The 19,127-nt window shown below is 41.6% G+C and overlaps 1 protein-coding gene across 1 annotated transcript; it reads left to right on the top strand.

The window, feature by feature from the left end:
• ZSCAN12 (zinc finger and SCAN domain containing 12) lies at positions 9,641-18,594 on the top strand. Its single transcript, XM_018038516.1, is given in 6 exon segments — positions 9,641-10,390; positions 10,393-10,421; positions 14,655-14,799; positions 16,710-17,015; positions 17,018-17,512; positions 17,515-18,594. Coding segments are annotated over 6 exon segments (1,839 nt in total). The 5' UTR covers positions 9,641-10,002; the 3' UTR covers positions 17,991-18,594.

The following is a 19,127-nucleotide window of genomic DNA, read 5'->3' as shown; positions in this document are numbered from 1 at the left end:
GGATACTGAAAGGGGAACTCCCTGGGTCGGTAGGTGCCCAATATGCTACTGGAGATCAGTGGAGAAAAAACTCCAGAAAGAACGAAGAGATGGAGCCAAAGCAAAAACAATACCCAGTTGTGGATGCGACTGGTAATAGAAGCAAGGTCTGATGCTGTAAAAAGCAATATTGCGTAGGAACTTGGAATGTCAGGTCCATGAATCAAGGCAAATTGGAAGTGGTCAAACAAGAGATGGCAAGAGTGAATGTCGACATTTTAGGAATCAGCGAACTAAAATGGATTGGAATGGGTGAATTTAAGACCAGCCACCAAAATGACAGGTCCTCCAAGTTTCCTAGAGAGGTGGCTGAGGAACCAACAGAGATGCATTTGAGCATTGTGACAGATTTCCAGTTCCTGGTGTGAGCTGTGGCTTAAACACCCCTTTCGTTGATTGACTCTGGACTGTAACTGGGAGTAGGTGGAAAGCTGGTTCATCCCGAGGCTGGATGCTCCATTTATGGTTTAGTCGCCAGGTCTTGTCTGACTCTTTGAGACCCCACAGACTGCAGCCAACCGGACTCCCCTGTCTGTGGGATTTCCCAGGCAAGAATACTGGAGTGGGTTGCCATTTACTTCTGCAGAGATCTTGGGGCTGGATTGGGGGTGTTGTCCTCTTTTCCTAGGCCTGGCTTAGGTTCCTCTCCCTTGCCTTACATAGATCCCTCAGGACGCCACTCTTCCATGTCAGTGCTTCTGTACGTTTCAGAGACGCAGAGAACTAAACACAAACACGGTACAGGGCTGGCTCTGTGCGGACCATCTGGTTTTCGAAGGAGATACAGATTTACTAGCGGGGAAACTCCTCCAGTGTCCATTGGCTGATGGACCCTTAAGGCTAAAAGATGGTTTTTTATACCTTTCATGAACTTAACTGAGCAGTTTCTCAGTTTTCATGAAATCTCTTAGAGTAATGGTCATGATTACATATTTGTAGAGGTTTGAAGTGAAGTCACTCAGTTGTGTCCGACTCTCTGTGACCCCATGGACTGTAGCCTACCAGGCTCCTCTGTCCATGGGCTTTTCCAGGCAATAGTACTGGAGTGGACTGCCATTTCCTTCCCCAGGGGATCTTCCCAACCCAGGGATCGAAACCTGGGTCTCCCACATTGTAGACAGACGCTTTACCGTCTGAGCCACGCGATCCTCCCAGTTTTGCAAAGCAAAGGGAAGTGCTCGTTCATTTCTGTGGCTAAGAAAACAGATTCAAAAGTGTGGCAGGGGAAGTAGAGGAGGGTGGCAGCTCATTACTGTCAGGTAGATGTAGAAGTCCAAGTTTCTACTTATTGCCATTTAGCTTCTCCTTACTGTTGGCTAAGGGTAGAAATTCTGACTTCCACGTGGTCACCACAGACACTGTGTGAGCGCTGATTAGTTATTGCTGAGTGATGGTAAAAGTCCAGACTCCACTGGCCCTTTTCTGATGTTGCCTTAGTGTCACCGTTCCCTACTTACCCTGCCACAATAGTTTCAGGGAAAACCAATTAAAACCTAAGGTTTAATTAAGATCCAGTCTCATAACACAGTACAAAATAGCAATAAAAAATCCGAAATACCAAGAACCAGGAAGATCGCAAACGGAATGAAAAGAGATGCCAACACCAAGCTAATAGAGGTTTTAGAATTAACAGAAATTTATAGCAACCATGATTTAAAAGAAAAAAAAAAAAAGCTTCGATGAGGGACTTTCCTGGTGGTGCAGTGGCTACGACTGCTCTCCTGATGCAGGGGGCTCCAGTTCAATATCTGGTAGGGGAATTAGATCTCACATATTGCAACTTAGGGGCTTCCCTGGTGGCTCAGAGGTTAAAGCGTCCGCCTGCAATGCGGGAGACCTGGGTTCGATCCGTGGGTCAGGAAGATTCCATGGAGAAGGAAATGGCAACCCACTCCAGTATTCTTGCCTGGAGAACCCCATGGATGGAGGAGCCTGGTAGGCTACAGTTCACGGGGTCGCAAAGAGTTGGACACGACTGAGCGACTTCACTTCACTTCTATTGCAACTAAAGATCCTGTATGCTGCAAGATCAAAGACCTGGTTTACTGCAACTAAGACCTGGTGCAGCCAAATAAACGTTTTTTTAAAGAAGCTTCAGTGGGAAATTGTGAACACATATAAAAGAAGTGAAAATATAGAAACCCTCAGCAAGGAAATAGAAAGTCCTAGCAAGTAAATAGAAAAATGTAAAAAAAAATTCAAGTGGAAATTTGAGAGCTGAAAAATACAGTTATGATATTAAAAGCTCTCTGGGTGGTCTTAACAACAGGATGGAGGCTAGAGAAAATCTGAACTAGAAGACTAAACAATAGGAATAACTCAATTCTAACAAAAGAGAAAGTAAGCTGGAGAGGGGGAAAAGGAGGAACAGAGGGTAGTAGGCTGAAAAAATAATCACCCAAAGATACATTCACTTCCTAATCACCAGAACCTATACATATTATGTGGCAGAACAGTGAATATTATTTTATATGGCAAAATAAGTGATTAAGGATCTTGAGAAAAGGAGATTATCCTGAATTATCCAGAAGGGGTCCAGAATGCCATAATAAATATTTCTATGAGAGAAAGGCAGTGGGAAATTAGACACACAGAAAAAGGTGATGTAAAGATGGAGGTACAGATTGGAGTGGTGTGACCTTGAGCCCCAGGGACACCAAGGAATGACCAGGAGTGGAAGAGACAAGAAATGAGGTCTCTACCTCAGAGTCTCTGGACAAAGCCTTGAGTTTAGACTTCTGGCCCCCTAGAATTGTCAGAATAAATTTCTGTTATTTTAAGCCACAAGTTTGTGGTAATTTGTTATAGAAACCAAAAGAAACTGCAGTGATGCAAAGAACCTCAGGGACTTGTGCAACTGTAGAAAGATGTAATGATCATATCACTGAAGTCCCAAAGAGGATGGGGCTTAAGAATTACTTAAAATAGTGGCTGAAAAGTCACCAGTTTTGGCAAGAGAAGTAAATCTGCATATTCAAGAAGCTGATCAAAATGGAAACAGGACAAACCTAAGGAAATCCTTTCAAAACAGCATCACAATTAAACTCCGCAAACCCTAAGACAGCAAAAAGATTTTGAAAGCAGCCAGAGAAAAATGACATCAATAGGAGAAAATTCAAATGACAGTGGATTTCTTATGAGTAATGAGGCCAGAAGAGACTGACATGGTATTTTTAAAGAGCTGAAAGAAAGGAACTATCAAGCCAGAATCCTGTACTTGGTGAAAACATCCTTCAGGAGTGAACAGAAAAATCAAGACATCCTCAGATGAGTAAGATGTAGAATTTGTCACCAGGAAACCTACATTAAAAAAAATGGCAAAAGGACAATCTCTAAATAGAGAATAATCAGGAAAGAATATGGGTAAATACAGCAAGCTTTCCTACTTCTCCGATTTTTCTAAATTATGTTTAACTGTTGAAGGACAAATTGTAATTTTGTCTGCTGTGGTGCTAAATGTATTTAGAGGAATATCTAATTAAGAGAATTATAAGTGGGAAGGCAAGAGATGTAAAGGAAAGTAAGGTTTCTATACTTAAATTGTAAAAAGATGATACAAGTAGAATGTGATAAGTGTGTATATATAACTGGAAACCTAGAGCAACTACTTAAAAAAGTGTACAAGAAGATTTACCAAAGATGGTAAAAGTGGAAGCAATGACAGATTTTATTTTCCTGGGTTCCAAAATCACTACAGATGATTACTGCAGCCACAAAATTAAAAGATGCTTGTCCCTTGGAAGAAAAGCTGACAAATCTATGCAGCATATTAAGAAGTAGAGACCTCACTTTGCCGACAAAGTTCTGTATGGTTAAAGCTATGGTTTTTCCAGTAGTCATGCATGGATGTGAGAGTTAGACCATAAAGTAGGCTGAGTGCTGAAGAACTGATGCTTTTGAACTATGGTGTTGGAGAAGACTCTTGAGAGTCCCTCGGACTGCAAGGAGATCAAATCAGTCAATCCTAACGGAAATTCACCCTCAGTTTTCTTTGGAAGGACTGGTTCTGAAGCTCCAATACTTTTGCTACCTGATGTGAAGAGATGGCTCACTGGAAAAGCCCCTGATGTTGGGAAGGATTGAGGGCAGAGGAGAAGGGAGCGACAAGAGAATGAGATGGTTAGATAGCATCACAGACTCAATGGCCATGAGTTTGAGCAAACTCCAGAAGATAGTGGAGGACGGAGGAGCCTATTCATGATGTCACAGAGTTGGACACTTGTTAGCAACTGAACAGCAACAAAATACCAAAAATAGATAAATCAAAAGGCAATTAAAAAGGGAAAAATGACTTCTTCTTGAAGTAACCTACAAGAAGCCAAGAAAAAGAAAATAGAGAAATGTGGGAATTCCCTGACAGTTCAGTGGTTAGGACTCCGTGCTTTCACTTCAGAGAGACTGCAGTGATCAAATCAGGTTTGATTTGGGAGACTAAGATAGTACAAGCTGCACAATTCTGTCAAAAAAAGAAAACAAATGAAAAAAATAAATATGAAATGGCAAAACTATAGAAGCAGAGTCCTGGTCGCCAGTCATTAATGAGAAGATGGGAATAAGGTGTGTTCATAAAAGGAATTAATGTAGTGATGCAAATGTTCTGTATCTTGACTGTAACAATGTAAATGCTCTGGTTGTGACTGTACTATAGTTCTGCAAGATATTGCTATTAGTAGAAACTTGGTAAAGAGTAAATGAGATCTCTGCATTCTTTCTTAAAACATATGAATCTACAATTATATTAAAATAAAATGTAACTTTAAAAACAAAATATAAGCATAATGTTTTGTGAGTAGAGAAAGTAATATTGAATTCAAGTTTCAGTGTGCAGAAATCAAGCTTTATTGGAACAAAAAAGTTAATTCTCAACTAAGAAAACCTACCTTGAGGTCAGTTGGATAGAATTAGATGAATTCTATCTGCAACCTGAATCCCTCTTGCCAGGTAACATAATAAATTCACAGGTTCTGGAGATGAGGTGAGGAGTAGACTTCTTGGTGAGGGTGGGGCAGGTGGTGTCATTAGTCTGCCTACCACCAGCAGTCTGCTGTCAGTGCCCAACAGTCACTCTATAGCAGTACATCAGAATACTTATTCTTAAAGCTGCCTTGGTAGTTATGCCACAGTTTATTCATGGACATTGAGTTTGTTTCCAGTCTTTTAGCTTGACTATCTAAATAAATAACCGTGTGCATATGTATTTTTTAGATTTGTCAATATATCTTTCAGATGGATTTCTATTGCAGGGACAAAGAATAAACTTATGTAAGCAATTTTGCTATATTTTATTATTTTTCTAAATAGCTGCTGCTGCTGCTGCTACTGCTAAGTTGCTTCAGTTGTGTCCGATTCTGTGCGACCCCATAGACAGTAGCCCACCAGGCTCCCCTGTCCCTGGGATTCTCCAGGCAAGAACACTGGAGTGGGTTGCCATTTCCTTCTCCAATGCATGAAAGTGAAAAGTGAAAGTGAAGTCGCTCAGTTGTGTCTGACTCTTAGCGACCCCATGGACTGCAGCCCACCAGGCTCCTCGGTCCATGGGATTTTCCAGGCAAGAGTACAGGAGTGGGGTGCCATTGCCTTCTCCTTTTCTAAATAGGGGCTGTACTATTTTGTGTTCCAGTTAAGAGTGCATAACTGCTCCTCTTTCCTCATGAATAGAGTATACTGTCAAACTTCTGAATTTTTTCCAGTCTGATAAAATGACTAATGGTACTTCAGTGCAGTTTTTAGTTTGTATGTTTATATTTGGAGTGAAATTGAGCATCTTTCCAGACATTTGAGCACTGCTACAATTTCTTATTTTGTCAGCTCTTCCTTTCCTTTGTCCATTTTCTCCATTGGATTATTGGTTCTTTTCCTTTTTTCTCTCTTATATTTTTTAAAAATATTTTATTTATTTGACTGGGCCAGGTCTTAGTTGAGGGAGTGAGGTCTTTGATTTTTACTACAGCATGTGAACTCTTAGTTGTGGCATGTGGGGATCTAGTTCGATAACCAGGGATCAAACCCAGGCCCCTGGCACTGGGAGCTCGGTGTCTTAGCCACAGGACCACCAGGGAAGTCCTTAGTTATGTTCTTTTTAGGAAATATTTTAGGAACCCTTTATATATTTGGGATATTACTCCTTTGTAATATGTTGCAAACATTTTTCCTGTGTATCATTTTTCTTCTGACTTTTCTTTGTGGTATTTTTTGATAACCAATCCATTTTATTTTTAGGCAGATTTACTTTTTTTTTTTTAATTGCTTTTGGAAATTGAGGCAAGGTTTCCTGTTGCCAGATGTTTGAATTATTACTAATGTTCTTCTAATACATGAATAGGTATATTTTTTACATTTGTTTTTTTTTTTTTGATCCATTTGGAATGTATCCTGATTGTGATATGTGATGGACGATATTAATGCAATTTTACTTTTGACCAAATGGCTATCATTTGTCCTAATACAACTTATCTACAAGCCCTTCATTTCCCCCATTGATTCGAGATGCCACCATCATTCACTTAATATCCATATGTACCTTGATCTAGTGTGTGGTGTGTGCATACATAGTTGTGTCCAACTCTGTGACCCAATGGACTGTAACCAGCCAGACTCCTCTGTCCATGAGATTCTCCAGGCAAGAATCCTGGGGTGTGGTCTATTTCTGTCTGTTCTTACACAGTATCACACTTCAGTTGTAGGGACTTTATAACTTATGGTGATATCTGATTAGTATGTCCCTCACTATTGTTCTTCAGAGGGTATCATGGCTATTCTTATTTTCCCATTTGAACCTTATAATCAATTTGTCTAACTCTAGAACAGTATTTGTTGATACTTTTATTTTAGAAGATTGACTTCTTCGTTGAGTCTTTTGAACCAAGACTCTCAGCGGTCTTTTTAGCATGTGGCTTTCTATTTGTCTAACTATACATTTGGCCTTTCAGGAGGTTTTCCCCATACAGGTTTTGCAATTTTTTCCTACACTTGGTCCCACTTATTTTCTTTCTTTCTCTTGTTGTTGCTGCTGCTGTTGTTACTATTATAAATTAGGTATTCTCTTCCATTATATCTTGTAACTTTATCACTGGTTATTTTCACATAGGGAAGTACTGCTTTCAGTGTGTTAATTTTACATTTTCGCTGCTGCTGCTAAGTCACTTCAGTTGTGTCCGACTCTGTGCGACCCCATAGACATGGCAGCTCACCGAGGCTCCAGCCGATCCCTGGGATTCTCCAGGCAAGAACACTGGAGTGGGTTGCCATTTCCTTCTTTGATACATGAAAGTGAAAAGTGAAAGTGAAGTCGCTCAGTCCAGTCGGACTCTTTTTACTAAATTATCTTTTAGTTTTCCCATTGAACTCTATGGGTTTTCAGATGTACACCCATTATTATTAGCGCATAAAAGGGAACTGTAGAAGGTGAAAAAGTAAGCAGAAACTGCCAGGTTGACCCTTGAGAAGTGTGTAGAAGAGGTCCCCTCCTGAGTGTGGAAGACCTCGGGAGAAATCCCTTTGAGACATCTTTAACATCAAAGGTGCTGAAACTCAAATAAACGTGAGTGAAAAAGCATAGGATTCATGACCACAGGAAAAACCTTAGCCTTGACTAGACGGACCTTAGTCGGCAAAGTAATGTCTCTGCTTTTGAATATACTATCTAGGTTGGTCATAACTTTTCTCCCAAGGAGTAAGCGTCTTTTAATTTCATGGCTGCAGTCACCATCTGCAGTGGATTTTGGAGCCCCAAAAAAATTAAAGTCTGACACAGTTTCCACTGTTTCCCCATCTATTTCCCATGAAGTGATGGGACCAGATGCCATGATCTTCGTTTTCTGAATGTTGAGCTTTAAGCCAACTTTTTCACTCTCCTCTTGCACTTTCATCAAGAAGCTTTATATTTCCTCTTCACTTTCTGCCATAAGGGTGGTGTCATCTGCATGTCTGAGGTGATTGATAGTTCTCCTGGCATCTTGATTCCAGCTTTGTGTTTCTTCCAGTCCAGCGATTTCTCATGATGTACTCTGCATAGAAGTTAAATAAGCAGGGTGACAATATACAGCCTTGACGTGCTCCTTTTCCTATTTGGAACCAGTCTGTTGTTCCATGTCCAGTTCTAACTGTTGCTTTCCTGACCTGACATACAGATTTCTCAAGAGGCAGGTTAGGTGGTCTGGTATTCCCATCTCTTTCAGAATTTTCCACAGTTACTCCTTGGAAGAAAAGTTATGACCAACCTAGATAGCATATTAAAAAGCAGACACATTACTTTGCTGACTAAGGTCCGTCTAGTCAAGGCTATGGTTTTTCCTGTGGTCACGTATGGATGTGAGAGTTGGACTGTGAAGAAAGCTGATGTCCGAAGAACTGATGTTTTTGAACTGTGGTGTTGGAGAAGACTCTTGAGAGTCCCTTGGACTGCAAGGAGATCCAACCAGTCCATCCTGAAGGAGATCAGCCCTGGGTGTTCTTTGGAAGGAACTGATGCTAAAGCTGAAACTCCAGTACTTTGGCCACCTCATGCGGAGAGTTGACTCATTGGAAAAGACTCTGCTGCTGGGAGGGATTGGGGGCAGGAGGAGAAGGGGACGACAGAGGATGAGATGGCTGGATGGTATCACGGACTCGATGGACGTGAGTCTGAGTGAACTCCGGGAGTTGGTGATGGACAGGGAGGCCTGGCGTGCTGCGTGCGATTCATAGGGTCGCAAAGAGTTGGACACGACTGAGCGACTAAACTGAACTGAACTACCTAGGTCAGATAGGCTCGCCATGCCTCGACCACCCATCAGTTGGGAGGAATGGGGATACTAGCAAGCGGAAGACTAGCAGAAGGAAAACTATCGTGAAACTGCGGGCCTGTGAATCCTCCGTAGTCATCTCTCAAGAGTGCACGGGAGAACTACCGAGTAGCGAGCTCACTCTTCCTAGAGTGGCGGCGGAAGTAACCAGATGCTCCGTACTCCTCGGCCGCTTCCGGCCTTTGTGGGTCGCTCTTGGTGGGTTCCGGTTCGGAAACCGTTTGAGACTTCACCCCCTTGAGTCCGGGAGGGAAACTTCTGCTGGCTTCCTGGGGCTGGGGTTAAGCGAGTTTTTGCTGCGGACGCGGCAGGTGGGCTGCTGGCCATCATCGGGCCAGACTGGAGCGGGGCGTCCTCTGGTGCTCACTTGCCCAGGTGGGTCCGCGAGAAGCTACTTGAGGCAGAAGCTAGCCCCCAGCCCTCTGAGAGGGGGATGACAACCCGGGATGAGGGGGAGACCCAGCTGTGCGCCTCATACCTTCCGGGCTTGCCTCGCGCTGTGTGCCCTTCTTGATTCTGCGCCATCTGATATTTCCGAACACTCGTCGGTCAGAGGCGCTGACCCACGTCCTAGGGCCTCTTTTACAAGCATCACCTTATATTTAGAATTACAGATACTAGGGTGGAAGAGGGCCTGAAAAACCAATGTCTCCAGCTTTTTCGCTTGACAAAGAATCAGGAGCAGAGAGATTAAGTCCCTTCGGAAATAAATTCATGTAACTGCAGCTTTTATGGCTTAATGATTTCCCGTTATGCATCATCTGAGTTTTTAAAGAATTTAAAAAGCAACTACTCAAGGATGTCTCAGCTTTTTGTTATAATTTGTTTGCTCTAAATGTTTATTCCATTTAATTCTCCTTTTTTTTTCCTATTACTAAGTGGAAATATTTCCTTCTTAGTCTTACTTTTCTTGTCCTGAAAATCCTGAAACAACTTACCACCTTTTACTTATTCTTTTTCTTTGAATTAGCCTATTAAGTCTTTTTTATCAGAACATTTCTCTGAGTACAGTAGATTACCCTGGAGGCAGCTTTCAAAGTGCATATTTAAATTCTTAGAATTTGCAATTTTTGTTTATGGCGTAGTTTGGGTTAATGATGATAGCTTCTCCCTCAGTTCCAGCCGGAAAGAAAGGACACAGGAGATCTTGCTTGAAGCATTGATAAGCTTTTGTATAGCAATGATGGCATATACTTGGTCTAGCCAGGCCAAGAAGGACCAGGAAGAACTTTTGGAAGTAAAGATAGAGGAAGAGGAGCTGGGGGAGGAGCATAAATATGCCGATACGCAGGATCAGAACCTGCAAAAGAACAACACCCACAGCAGGGAGGTCTTCCGACAGTACTTCAGGCAGTTCTGCTACCAGGAAACATCTGGACCCTGTGAGGCTTTGAGCCGACTCCGGGAACTTTGCCATCAGTGGCTGAAGCCAGAGACCCACACCAAAGAGCAGATTCTGGAACTGCTGGTGCTGGAGCAGTTCCTGACCATCTTGCCTGAGGAGCTCCAAGCCTGGGTCCAGGAACAGCATCCAGAGAGTGGGGAAGAGGTGGTGACTGTGCTGGAGGATTTAGAGAGTTGGATGAGCCAGGCTATCAGGTGAGAACATAGATGTGGTGTCTGAGAAGTGAATTATGGATTTCTAGGCCAGAGTGAAGTCTAATACTATTTCACAAAATGTATCCTTGACAAAATTGGTGTATCAGAAAGGGGCCTAAGTGTCACAGAATGTTGGTTAATGTAATCCTAACTTATTTAAATATCTTTTTTGTGGAAGGATTGTGTATTTCTTTATTAAGCTGCAAAATTCTGTTTGATGAAATGCTGCCCAGAAACAGACTTCTAGCACAGAGAAAATGTTAGATGATTAAAGGGTGGGGAGCAGCCTCTTGAAAGGGACATCACTTCTGCACAACAGAAATAATTAAGAAATAAGGTTTTGCAGATATATCCTCTGCCTTGTCTCCATTAAAGGATTAAAAGATTGTGAAATCAAAGTCACCATCTCAGAGGAATGAGATGTAGGAGCAGAATGGAAAGTTAGGAAGGACGGGCATGGAGGGGACCCATGTTTCTTTGAGTGGTTGAAAGCCCGGTTGAGTTGAAAAGGTAAGATGTCAGTAGAAGAGTTGAAAACAGAGACTGGAGGACCTTGAATATCAACCTCTGGAGTTTAGATTTCATTCTGTAGGGCAGAAGCTCCTAATCTGTTCTCTCTGAGTCTCAGTGAGTTTTACTAAAACCAAGATACCAAAAAAAAAAAAAAAAAAGAGGCAAATTATGTTGGACCATTTTGTTTTGTTTTAACATTGATAAAGACAGTGGTTTTCAACCAGTACCTCAAAGGGCATTTGGCAATGTCATGGGACACTTTTCAGTACTTCAAAGGGCATTTGGCAGTGTCTTGGGGCATTTTTGGTTGTCCTAACGTTGGGAGGTACTACTGGCGTCTAGTGGCTGAAGGATACTGCTAGATAATTGCAGTGCTAATGAAAAGGAATTATAATCTGGCATCGAAGTACAAAGCCTGAAGAGGGAAGGACCATTTGACAAAAAGGTCTAAGTTGAAAATAGGATCATGAAAGTGTGACTGCAAAGGACGAGTCATATCTTAGGTAAGAATTAATTGAAAATGATAAAGATGGAGGTATAAAGAAGGAAGAAAGAATGGAGAGCTCTACTCAGCAGTCTATCCTAGGCTAAGCACTAGGGATTTTCATACTTGAAAGACTAGTATAATGGAAACACTCCTAACCGAGTTCAAGAGCGTAGGGGAAAGTGAATTGGTAGTCTTGCCTGGAAAATCCCATAGACGGAGGAGCCTGGTAGGCTGCAGTCCATGGGGTCGCGAAGATACCTTCTACAGTTCCCTTTTATGTGCTAATGATAATGGGTATACATCTGAAAACCCATAGAGTTCAATGGGAAAACTAAAAGATAATTTAGTAAAAAGAGTCCGACTCGACTGAGCAACTTCACTTTCACGCGTTGGAGAAGGAAATGGCAACCCACTCCAGTGTTCTTGCCTGGAGAATCCCAGGGACAGGGGAGCCTGGTGGGCTGCCGTCTGTGGGTTCTCACAGAGTTGGACACGACTGGAGCAACTTAGCAGCAGTAGCAGCATCATTCAGCAGATATTTATTGGCCATCTGTTGTTTACTAGGCACTGGGAATGCGCCAGTGAAAAAACTATAGAGGGTTGCTGCTCTTTTTTCTTGGCCACACCATGTGGTATGGAGGTCTTAGTTCCCTAACTAGGGGTTAAACCTGTGCCCCCTGCATTGAGAGCACAGAGTCTTAGCCATTGGACCACCAGGGAAGCCCCAATGTGACTTTTAATTCCAATTTAAAGTTTTTAATTTTAACATAATCACTCTAGCTTCTATGTTGGGAAAGTTCTGCATTGAGCCTGGGGGTGGGGAAGGAGAACATAGGGAACAAAGTTAGAAGCAGGGAAACCAGTTGAGGAGGCTATGGGTATAAGCAGTAATCCAGGCAAGAGATGCTGGTGCCTGACTAGGATAATAGCATTGGAAGTGGCAAAATGTAATTGGATTCTGATACATTTTGAGGGTAGACCTTAAGAGGATTTGTCTTTATGTAGGTTGCAGGGTATGAGAGAAAGTGAGTTAAAGATTATGCTAAGGTTTTTGGTTTGTACATCAGGTAAAATGAATTCGTCATTCACAGATGGTAAAGATTGAGAGAGATATAGGTTTGGAGTAGAGGGACAGGAATCAAAAGCTAGGTTTTGGATGTGTTAATTTTGAGATTCTCATTAGAATCCAAGTAGAAAGTTTGAGCAAGCAACTAGATATAAAGAGTTAGGATTCAGTGAGGGAAGGGGGTGGAAATCTGTTCTAGAAATACAAAATTGGGACTTGCCAGAATATGAATGGTATTTAAAGCCATGAGACAAAAAGAGCATCAGGGGAATAACTAGTCTGGAAACTGGGGAGTGGCCAGGAAGGTAGGAAGAGAACCAAAAGGAAGAAAGGGATTCTTAGGTGCAGGCAGAAGTAACTTGGTTTTAGTCATGATGAATTTGTATTGCCAACCAGTCCTTTCCTTTGAGGCTTGCTGTGGGTAGCTAGTGGTTTATACGGCCTAGTCAAAGATCCAGGGACAGAAGGCACAGTTCACTGTACTGGGCTTTTTTTGCTCCCTTCTCCCCCAAATTTGAGGGCTTCTCAGGTCGTGCTGGTGGTAAAGAATCTGCCTGCAATACAAGAGATTCGGGAGATGTGTCTTCAATCCCTGGGTTGGGAAGGTCTCCTAGGGGAGGATATGGCAACCAGCTCCAGCATTCTTGTCTGGAAGATACCATGGACAGGGGAGCCTGCTGGACTATTTCCATGGTGCTGCAAAGAGTTGAACAGGACTGAGTGACTGAGTGCACACACCCCAAAATTTGAAGTATCAAAACATCTTTTTCTGTACATTTGAGATAGTATTCTGCTGATTTTGGCTCTTATTCTGAGAGAAAGATTACCAAATGAAACTGTCAGAGAAATAGTGTCAGTATATGGTAATTTTTTATTTACAAACTTTAGTCATTGAAGGGTGTGTGTGTGTGTGTGTTAGTTGCTCGGTCATGTCTGACTCATTGTGACCCCATGGACTATAGCCAGTCTCCTCTCTCTATGAGATTTTCCAGGCAAGAATATTACAGTGGGTTACCATTCCCTTCTCCATGGAATCCTCCTGATTCGGGGATTGAACCCAGTTCTCCTGCATTGCAGGTAGATTCTTTACAGTCTGAGCCACTAGACAAGCTATTAAAGAGGCATGGGGAAGTAATTTGAGGGCCTATCACATGCCAATGCCTGTGTGAGGTGCTTTACATGCATGATGTCATATAATCTCAGAATAATTCCTAGCCCAAGGTGACAGCTATCGATACTAAACTAAGAAACAGAGTAAGTAATTAGATTCCGATTCCTGTTGTTATACTACCATGCTGGGGAAACCTTTTCTTCTTCTTCTTTTTTTTTTTTTTTTTTTAAGTGCAAGAGGCAATGGGCCCATGGAGGAATGGAAGCTACGAGTGGTTGAAATTGCTGAGTAAATGAGTTAATTGAAGGAGCAAGGATCAAAGGGAAGCAGAAAGGGATGAGATTGAAGGCAAAAGTAGAGATACAAGCCTTGAAAAAGAAAAGACTTCTTCCTCTAAGATAGAAGGAAAGGAAAAGAGTAAGAGAGTGGAGATAGGTAAAGTGAAGGAGAAAGGATTTTTTTGAGATGGTCGTAATCTTGGAGAAATAGAAAACAAGATCATCTTCCCAGAAAGAATGGGGATGGGGACCTCAGAAGAGCATTGTCTATTAGGAATATGAGAGATTTCTCTTTTTCCTTTCCTCTTTCCTTCTCATACCCTCTTTCTTTTCTTTCTCTTTCTCCTTTGTTCCCTTCTGTCTTTCTTTATAATTTCTCTCATTATTTCCCTTTACTTTTCCCCCTTCCTTTCCTTCTTTCTCACTTCTGTTATTTCCCCATAAATTCTTTTCCACTCCTTTCTGCCTCTGCCTCTTTTTACCTTCTTTTCCTTCTCTTTGTCACTTCTCTATTTCTTTGAGCATAGACAGAAATGCAAAAGTGGTACATTTAATATGCTTTAACTGTTAAGATAGGGGAAATTACTTCCAGCTGGGGAAGCGAAGGTTTCCCAGAAGAGGTGACATTTGTATTGGCCTTGAGTAGGATTATGGCAGGCTGTTACATGGAAAGAAGTTTATTTGAAGTTTCAGAGAGCTGGGTGCCACTGCCCTAGATAGTATATTCTTGTTTAATGTTACCAGAGTGAGGTCCTAAGCTATATCTCATTTACCTCAGGTCTCAGTCCGCACTGAGGAACAGGAAATGTTCTTACAGGAGATTGTACCTCTAAGAACAGAACAAGAATCCAGAATGTGCCTTCCGTCTGTGCAAGCCCAGCCAAGATGTGAATATGCAAAACTTGCAGCCCAACAGAAGCAAGGTAAGGAAGGAAGACCCATCTTGGGAGGAAGGGGAAGACGGGGGCCAACAGAGGACCCTGGGACTCTTTTGTACTTCGTGCTGTTTGTGAGCACTGAAGTCAGGAAGGTCTCTCAAGAGCTCTGATGGCTCATGCGTAGACCTGAGGCAGCCTGGTTTATCACTCTGCAACTCTTCCTTTCTCTTTATGTTAACACTCTCTAAATGCTGGCTGTATTTTATTTGAAATCACTTAGTTTAGTCCTTCTGATAGTTACTTTCCTCTATACTGACTCCTTCCTATGTATAGCCTTTATCCTACCAGACAACACCACTGTCTTGCAATTTATTCTGTGTCCTTCAGTAAATAAACCTTTGCCCCATGATCTCTTCAGCTAACTTTTGGACAGTTCAGGGAAGAATACATATATGTGCGTATGAGTGAGTGAGTGAGTGAAGTCACTCAGTCGTGTCCGACTCTTTGTGACCCCGTGGACAGTAGCCTACAAGGCTCCTCTGTCCATAGGATTTTCCAGGCAAGAGTACTGGAGTGGGTTGCCATTTCCTTTTCCGGGAGATCTTCCCAACCCAGGTATCAAACCCAGGTCTCCCACATTGTAGGCAGATACTTTACCATCTGAGCCACCAGGGAAGAGCCCGCATATGCATATACATACACACATATATATTACTCTTATAAAGAGAAGGAGTAATAAAGCAGATGTGGCAAAATGTTCAAAGTGGGTGAAGGGGTGAAAGAATGTACCTTCCTTATTTCTACTTTCTCTGTTTTTTCACTTACTTTTTAAAAACAGGTGAAAATTCACATGGTTGAGAAAAGTAATAACCTAAAGTTACCCAGTGAAAAGATATGCTGCCACTCAATTACCCTAGCCATTTGGTCTCCTTACCTCTGTTTTGAAATAGGTTGTCACTGTTACTAGTTTCTTGTGTGTCCTTCTAGAGATTTTTAACCATATATGTATATTTCTCATATTCAAATATATTTTCCTCTATCACTAAGATCATAGAACCTTGCATTTTTTATTTCTTAACAGCTGCTTAATTTTAAAATATATGACTATATCAGGCTCCCCAGGGGGCTCAGTGATAAGGAATCCGCCTGCCAGTGCAGGAGACAAGGGTTCAATCCCTGGGACAGGAAGATCCCTTGGAGAAGGAAATGGCAACCCACTCTAGTATTCTTGCCTGGGAGATGCCACGGGCAGAGAAGCCTGGTGAGCTACAGTCCATGGGGTCACAAAAGAGTTGGACACGACTTAGTAACTAAACAACAGCAACAACAATATGGCTATATCATGCAGTTAACTTAGCCTTCTCCTGCTAATAACATTTAAGTTGGCCCCACTCTTTTACTATAACAAATAGTGCTGTGATAAATAACCATATGTGTGAATATATCTGTAGCATAAATTCCTTCTAGGTGGAATTACTAGGTCAAAGGTTATATATATATTTGTAATTTTGATATATATTGTCAAATTGCCCTCTAATAAAGCTTGGATCAATTTACACTCTTACTGGCAATGTTTGATATTCTTGTCATGAGCACAGTGTTATATCAAGCTTTTGGCAAATCCAGTAGGTGAAAATTATACTCAATATTGTTTAAATCTGCTTTTCCCTTATTGTGAGGGGGAGCATCTTTTCTTTTGTTTAAGAGCTGTTCTATTTCCTTTCTTGGAAGCCATCAGTTTTTTTTCTTTGCCCAGTTTTCTATTTGGCTACTGGTCTTTTTCTTAACAGTTTTTGGAGTGCTTGAGTTTATTAGTTCTATATTCTAGTGCCATTTATAGTCATGCGGGATCTCTAAGTTCTGTCATTTTTCTTTTGAATAATTTTATGTTGCCTAGTGAAAGTTGCTTTTGCATCCATAAGAAACTAACGAGTATCATCCATTTTTAATTTCAGATATTGAGACTGGAAATGAGTATAGGAATTTAAAGCAAGAAGTTTCTCAAGAAATGAAACCATATGGGAATATAGCTGGCAAATTTGAAAATGAAATGTCTCAACCAGCTAGGTATGAAAAAACATATGAACCTGAAGAAAAAACAGGAGAGTCTTCTGAATATTCAAGGGAAGATGAAGAACCTACATGTGATGAAAATGGAGTAAGTTTGACTGAGAACTTAGATCTTTCTGAACACCAGAGAATTTGTCCAGGAGAAAAGCCTTATGTATGTGATGTCTGTGGAAGAGCTTTTAGACAACACTCAGTTTCATAGAACATCAGAGGATCCACGCTGGAGACAGGCCCTACAAATGCAAAGAATGTGGAAAAACTTTCCGTGGGAGAACTGTGCTTATTCGACACAAAATAATACACACAGGAGAGAAACCCTATAAATGTAATGAGTGTGGCAGAGCCTTTGGCCAGTGGTCAGCTCTTAATCAATATCAGAGACTTCACACAGGAGAGAAACACTACCGCTGTAATGAATGTGGGAAAGCCTTTAGTCAGAAAGCAGGCCTCTTTCACCATCTCAAAATCCACACAAGAGATAAACCTTATCATTGTACTCAGTGTAATAAAAGTTTTAGTCGGCGTTCAATTCTTACCCAACATCAAGGAGTTCATACTGGGGCAAAGCCCTATGAGTGCAGTGAGTGTGGAAAAGCCTTTGTTTATAACTCCTCCCTTGTTTCCCATCAGGAGATCCACCACAAAGGAAAATGCTATCAGTGTAAGGAATGTGGGAAGTCCTTCAGTCAAGCGGCCTTATTCAGCATCAGAGAACCCACAATGGAGAGAAACCCTACAAATGTGATATATGTGGAAAAGCCTTTATTCAGAGGACAAGTCTTATAGAACATCAACGAGTTCACACTGGAGAGAGACCCTATACATGTGATAAGTGTGGGAAGGCTTTCACTCAAAGATCAGTCCTCAAGGAACATCAGAAAATGCACACCGCAGAGAGGCCCTATAAATGCGATGGGTGTGGGAATGCCTTCCGAGGAATCATCAGCCTCATTCAGCATCAGAGAATCCACACTGGGGAGAAACCCTACCAATGTGATGAATGTGGCAAAGCCTTCAGGCAGAGGTCAGACCTTAGTAAACACCAGAGAATCCACAATAGAGGTGATCCCTATACATGTAAAGTGCATGGGGAGTCATTTACACAGAACTCAGCTCTTATTCAACATCAGACTACCCACAAAGCAGAAAAATCTGGTTCTGTATGATAACTGCAGGGAAACTGTCTCACAGAATTCAGGCCAGGGAGAAATACTAGCTATGAGATGATCAGGACAAAATGTTAGTCACTATACCTATAAGGAAACCTTGGATATTTCATAAAAAATTCACTGTGTGCTCTTTTTCTCAAAAGAGTTTACAACCTAGTTTTGAAGATAATAGGTCCACCTATTTAGTTAAGGCCATAGGACAGTAGAATTGATGTTCAAATATTATAGAATTAAAGTGGCACTTGACAATCAGTAAGTGCTATAAGTTCTGAAGGAGAGATCACTGTTGCCTGAAGTGGTCAGGAAATATTTTGAAGATAAAGGTTTGATGGGAATATTTGGAAGGCAAAAGGGAGAAAACATTGAGAATAGAACAAATTAATTGGAGTGCATGTGGTTTGCAAGCATCAGTGACAAAACAAGCCAACCTAAAGAGAGTTCATTCAGTTGGGCAGCTGATGGTACTGTGTTGGAAATACAACTTGAGGACAGACACTGGGAGGTCAGAATGCCAGTAATTTCACCGAATACTTTGACACTCAAAGACTTTTTCTCATTTAATTTCTAAAATGTTTCTATAAATTAAAATGATTCTCCAGTGTAAAAATGAGGATATTCTTGCTTATAGAGATGACACAGCTACAGTATTACACAAAGGAAGAGACCAGAGGCTTAAGTGCAGGTCTTTACAGTTCATTAAGTACTGTTCATTACAGGAGTGATTCCTCAACATCAGTGAACATCAGAATCACCTGTGCTGCTTGTTGAACATATCAGAGTCCCACTTGCAGATACTGTGCTTCATTAGGTCTGAGATGGGGATTGAGAATCTTCATTGCTGTAGCTCCAGTCACTTGATGTGCTATACGATTTGAGAAACATTGCATTGAATCACGGTTGCCAGTGAAGTGAGGAAGCATGAATACAGGCCACTGCAGATTTTTAGCATGAGGAAAGCCCTTCAGGGGACATGTGCCAGCAGCTCTTCACAATGAACAGGGAATTAGACCACCATCATGCCTAAAAACTAGGGCTTCACGATGGCCTTTCTGGCCCTTCAAATTTAAATGTTTCAAAACAGACCCACCTACACTCCAAGGCTCCCAGGGATCTGAGTGCATGCTTTGTGTGTGT

This window comes from Capra hircus, chromosome 23 (assembly GCF_001704415.2).
Source record: "Capra hircus breed San Clemente chromosome 23, ASM170441v1, whole genome shotgun sequence".
Lineage (NCBI taxonomy): Eukaryota > Metazoa > Chordata > Mammalia > Artiodactyla > Bovidae > Capra > Capra hircus.
Note: the sequence above shows the minus strand (reverse complement) of the source record. Positions and strands in the feature narration are given on the sequence as shown.